This window comes from Beta vulgaris, chromosome 5 (genome assembly GCF_026745355.1).
Source record: "Beta vulgaris subsp. vulgaris cultivar EL10 chromosome 5, EL10.2, whole genome shotgun sequence".
NCBI lineage: Eukaryota > Viridiplantae > Streptophyta > Magnoliopsida > Caryophyllales > Amaranthaceae > Beta > Beta vulgaris.
The window spans coordinates 40,292,827-40,298,484 of record NC_079206.1 but is presented as its reverse complement, the minus strand read 5'-3'; the positions used below and the strand labels follow the sequence as shown (position 1 = coordinate 40,298,484).

The 5,658-nt window shown below is 32.1% G+C and overlaps 1 protein-coding gene across 1 annotated transcript; it reads left to right on the top strand.

The window, feature by feature from the left end:
- The first annotated feature begins 1,239 nt into the window (after positions 1 to 1,239).
- LOC130591408 (uncharacterized) lies at positions 1,240 to 5,126 on the top strand. Its single transcript, XM_057394723.1, has 4 exons — positions 1,240 to 1,406; positions 3,724 to 3,807; positions 3,881 to 4,034; positions 4,640 to 5,126. Exons 1-4 carry the CDS (start codon positions 1,319 to 1,321, stop codon positions 5,124 to 5,126), a joined length of 813 nt encoding a protein of 270 aa, XP_057250706.1. The 5' UTR covers positions 1,240 to 1,318.
- The last annotated feature ends 532 nt before the right edge of the window (positions 5,127 to 5,658 follow it).

The window sequence follows — 5,658 nt, the reverse complement described above, 5'->3', positions numbered from 1 at the left end:
TTATCAAAAGGATTTTGTGTAGGAGTTCCAAACACCTTTCTTATGTTGCCAGTACTACTTCGGTTCAGTTCTTATGGGTATTAACATTTATAGTGCTCAAGATGTTTTGCTGCCCAAGGGTGTAACACTAAAGATTGTTTAGTTGAGCGTTTTTATGGGAAGGTAAAATTCTCCTTCACAAGCCACCTTTTGTTGCTTGCACTAGAGGAAAAAACGTTAAGGGATGTGGTCAAAATAGCCCTAAGGCTGCGTTTTTGGCCCGCATCCCTTGGCGTAGCAGCCCTTCACTCCTAAGGGCCTTGCTTTTGATCATTACAACAGGCCTTAATGCGCATAAAGGGATGTGGTTTTGACCAAATCTGCAGCCCTTGTGACCCTAAAAGAATAAAAATATTAATAATTGTTTAAAATTTTTTCGTCCTAAATGATTCCCAAACGGTTATATATATATATATGTATGTATATATAAATATATATATGTATGTATATGTATATATATATATGTATGTATATGTATATATATATGTATGTATATGTATATATATATGTATGTATATGTATATATATATGTATGTATATGTATATATATATGTATGTATATGTATATATATATGTATGTATATATATATGTATGTATATATATATATACATATATGTATATATATATATGTATATATATATATGTATATATGTATATATATGTATATAGTATATATATGTATATATGTATATATATGTATATATGTATATATATGTATATATATATATATGTATATATATATATATATATATATATATATATATATATATATATATATATATATATAGGAATAGGATCTTGTGAAAACCACTCTTAGGCTGAAAACTGAAAACAAGCAATATTAGCCATCAGATTTAGAAGAAAAAGTTAGATGGCCATGATTTAGCCACGTTGCGTGCGCTTTTTTTTTTCCTCCTACCTGATTTTCTCTCTCTTGTTCCTCAGCTCTCAATCACGCTCTCAATCACGCTTCCAATTCTCACACTATTTCTCTCTCCTAAAATGGCGATTTTCACGCCCTCAATTCTCTCTTTCAATCATTGTTAATCTTTCATTGATCGAAATTCCGGTAAGAATTTCATTGATTCGAAACTCAATTTTGCTCTACTTGAGTTTTTTCCCCAATTTTTCTAGGGTTTTATGCTCAATTGTGATTTTCTTTCATGTTCATCTGCAATTTTTGTGCGATTCTTCTTATGTTTCATATTCTTCCCGAATTTGTTGATATTTGGATTATGTTATGTTTAACTTAGGTTACGTTTTTATTTTTTTAGGAAAATGAGGAGAAAATCAGTTCGAAAATTTCCTGGAGAGAAGAAAAATGATGATGTTGCAGTAAAACTTATAAATGCTTCTGAATTTGACAGTTAGTTACTGTATTTTCGTTCTTCATTTTTTAGTTTTTTTTTTGCGATTTTTAAAATATTAGGGTTTAGATTATGAATTTGACAGTTAGTACAACTTATAATCTCTAGATTCGGTGGTTTGAAAATTTTTCTTCAACTTTTTGTTAGATCTAGAAGAGTTTGAATATGTTTCTGTAACTTTTGATTTGGACGTCATAATAACAAATAAGCTGCTTTGTGATTAAATTATTAATCAGTAGCCTTTACACTCCTCTTAAGTGTGCATCAAAGTTTATGTCAGATAATTTGATATGTATTATCATGCATCTGTGGTCATTTTTTGTCAACTTTTTGCTAGTCCAATATATTCATGAAGGATCATGTGACATATATGAAACTAGGTAGTAGTATATCATATGGTTCTTTCTTACCAACAATTTGTTCAGATAGTAGTTGCTTTAGTTCAAGGTATCTCCAATTTTTCAGTACTATCTACTATGTCTTCCAAGCATCATAATGAATCTTTGACATTCCATTTTTTTGCTTTAGTTTTGCGCCTGTAAAATGGTTTTGTAATGTGTTATCCATGTTGATCTAGTTAAGTTATTTGTGATTAAATTATTAATCAGTAGCCTTTACACTTCTCTTTATTTTGTTGTTTTTAAGTATAGTTATTATGTATTTGTTTTGTGTAGCCGAAATGGAGAACGTAGGGAAGAAAAATAAAAAGCCTCTTGTTAAGAAATTGAAGAAAACAGTTCAAGTTCAACCAAATGAAGGTAATCTATATAATTTCAAGCACCTATATTGTGCAGCTTTTGTTTGTTTTTAAGTATAGTTATTATTCACCTGAATTTTAATAGGTTTTGTTTGAGTGATTTTATCTTCCTTAACAGACCTTTAAATGGTATCTAACTACTCTTATGAGTTGCTGCTTGTATTTGAAGCAAAACTCAATGATGATTATAAGTTCCCTTGCAAAAGGAAATTGAAAGAGATTGCCCATCTTCCAAGCTAAGACCCTAATACACTTTTCTGTAGGTTGTTGCTAGTGCACTTTTTTGATCTACAATAATTTATGAATGTCTTGTCCCAACATGGGCCGCTAGTGGCACCAAGTGCAAAAGGTTTTGTCCTAGAAAAGGAAATTGCTTCAGTGGTGCTTACCTTTTAGACATGCGTTATTTGAACTTTTTCTGTGCAAATGAAGTTTAGCAGATGAGAAACATGATTCTTTTGATACTTAAAGTCCTTCAATTATTTGCTTAATGTGTCCTTGTTGTGGCCCTGCATTTGCATAACAATCTTGCTATATATTGTTCTTTTATGGAGAGAGTGATAAGTTCTCTCTGTTCTCCTCGTATCAAGTAGAACATTACGCTGAGGATATTATGGTGAAAGGGGGGGGGGGAATGATCAGACACTCTGGATAGGGTGGCCCAGAGGCTTGTCTCATGGTAGTGCAACTGTATGAGATTGTCATTGGAGAGGTCTGTGGTGGGAGGATAAGGGGGAAATAAATGGAGGTTGTCATCGTCCTTTTCTCTGTATCTAGATTTAGGAAAAACCGAGACTTAGATGGGAAGCGTATCCCTAAATTTCGGATTATTCATGAATAAAGCAAAATTGGGATTAATATGAGAAGACACTCTAAAGTCAACATTTATAGGGTCAACTTTTATCTTGAATTATATTGTTAATTGGGAAGGATTTTGAAAGCTTGGTGAATTGATCTGAGTATATTTTACCGCATGTTAACACTGATTTGCTTGCAAATCAGTCAACGTTTTTGATTCTTGGGTAGCTAGGTGCAATGTCCCTATTGACTATTGTGCATATGGAGAATAAATTGGATCTGGTTTAACTTAAAGAAACAAACATTTAACTCTCCCTTCCTACCAAGCTCCTCCTTATTCATCAATTTTTGAATACAGTGATGGATGATGTAAATATGCTATTGTTAGATTCAGTTTATAATATATGTTTTCATATATGCATAATATTACAATATTCTACTTGTTCAAATTGATGGATAAATACGGTCAGGACTCAAGAGTGACAAATTTCATCATAGTAAACTGTGTTTGCGAAGATTGTAGTTTGTTCATCAAGTAGGACATGGGAAGTTCATATAGGCCATCTGGCTTGTTCAGCAAAGTCATACTTTGAAAATTTAGAAGATTCTATGTGAGATAGTAAATAATGCACTTGCTGAATGCTGACACTATAGTGGTAGTCTACATTCTGAATTTTATGTTCCTCTCTGTTAATCTGTTGTTTGATTTTGTAATAAAACACTTGTTTTAAGTATAGTTATTATGTATCTGTTTTGTGTAGCTGAAATGGAGAATGTAGGGAAGAAAAATAAAAAGCTTCCTGTTAAGAAATTGAAGAAAACAGTTCAAGTTCAACCAAATGAAGGTAATCTATCTAACTTCTCCTTTATTTGACATGTTCATACTATCGTATCTAATTTCGAAATTAGTTTTGATAGATGATGAGCTTGATGATGATGAGGAAGCTAGTGACAAGAATTATGAGCCCGAACAACATGATATGCGTATGGTTATTTCCGGGGGTCAATTGAAGAAGAACAAAGCAATTATTAAGAAGATGGATGCTCCAGTTAGCAACGAGAATGAATCTGTGTATGTTACGTGTGTGTTAGTACATTATCTAATCATTTCAATGTAATGTGATTGTCTTGGAAGTTCTAATATATCTTTATGGTCATTTTTTACCTTAATGAGCTTATAAGTTACCCATATTTCCTTAATAGTTTACTTTTTGTATTTTAATCACTAGTTAAGTATATAAAATCGTTAGTTGCTCTAATTATCTTATTAGTTATCCTTATCAATCTATAAGTTATCCTTATCAATCTATAAGTTATCTGTATTCATTTGTTATCTTTATGAGCTTATAAGTTGCCCATATGTCTTTAATAGTTTACTTTTGTATCATTATTACTTGTTATGTATATATTAAATCGTTAGTTCCTCATATTATCTTATTAGTTACCCTTATCAATATGTAAGTTATCCTTTGTCTAATCACGTCAAAGACAACTTGTGTTATTGTTTTAAAAGTTCAAAGATATATCCTTGTGAATTTCCTCACATGTTTTTGTACATTGATTGTTAGTTTTCTTTCTGTTATTATTCATGTGATGCTATAATTACTCTTTTCTCGTAATATATTAGTTGTTCGACATTATATTTAGTTTGCTTTCTTGTTTTTATATTGCTTTTAGTGCTGCAAGGATCATGAAAGTACGTTGCAGACCTCATTCGTTGGAGTTACTCATAAAGGACCTTACTCCAAAGCAGATTGATGCTGTAAAAGACGTTGGATTTGGTGGGATTTTAGGTTTGAAGTTAACTGAGACATGTAAGATAATGATGCCATGGTTAGTTGAAAGGTTTAATGGTGCTAGTTTAATGTTTAACATTGGTGTTAATAAAGAGTTTGTTGTTACTCGATATGATGTGTATGATGTGTTTTGCTTGCCAATGAATGTGGGAAATGATGTGCCTGAGATAGCTATTGTTCGTGTGGGTGAAAACATTGATTCTCAATTGAAAGATGTATGGAAGCAACAATTTAATGTTCATGGTTATGATGGTATTCCTCTTGGAAAGATAGAGGCTAGGATTCGAGAGTTAATAGATGGAGGTGATGAATTTAAAAAACTCTTTGTGATGCATGCCCTTTGTAGCTTTCTTACTCACCGCCAATAGGACGGTTGATTTGAAATTAGCAAAAGCCTTGCATGTCGTTAGTGAAATTAGAAATTATGATTGGTGCTCATATGTTTTGGGTCAACTTGGTAAACATGTATCTCATTTTAAGGATCATGAGAAGCAAGAAAGTTTGTGTGGTTGCATGTTGTTGTTAGAGATTATATATTTTCATAGGTTAAAATTCCAAGGGAAGAAGGAGAATCCAACCATTCCTCTAATACAACATTGGACGGATGAGAGGGTTAGGAAAAGAGTGAAATTAGAGAAAATGGCTAATGATTTTGGACAAGGGCTTTTGGATGAATCAACATATCCAGTGAGTGAGCGTTATGAGCATGTTCATGGGGTTCTACCACAACCTATTCTTCTTGAGGAGGAAGGAGATAAAAGGATCCATCACCAAGTCAAAGCTACTTCTAGTACTGGAGGAAGGTTTATTGAAGTTCAACTTCCGGAAGGTGCAATGACTGATGGAGAGATTGTATCTAGTGCAAGAAATGTAAGTTTTTATCTTCTTTTTTTTTGTATG

Coding starts and splice junctions, on each gene's coding strand:
- LOC130591408 (XM_057394723.1), top strand. CDS start 1,319: ATGAGGAGAAAATCAGTTCGAAAATTTCCTGGAGAGAAGAAAAATGAT. Junction 3,808..3,880: donor TCAAGTTCAACCAAATGAAG/GTAATCTATCTA, acceptor TAGTTTTGATAG/ATGATGAGCTTGATGATGAT. Junction 4,035..4,639: donor AGCAACGAGAATGAATCTGT/GTATGTTACGTG, acceptor TATTGCTTTTAG/TGCTGCAAGGATCATGAAAG.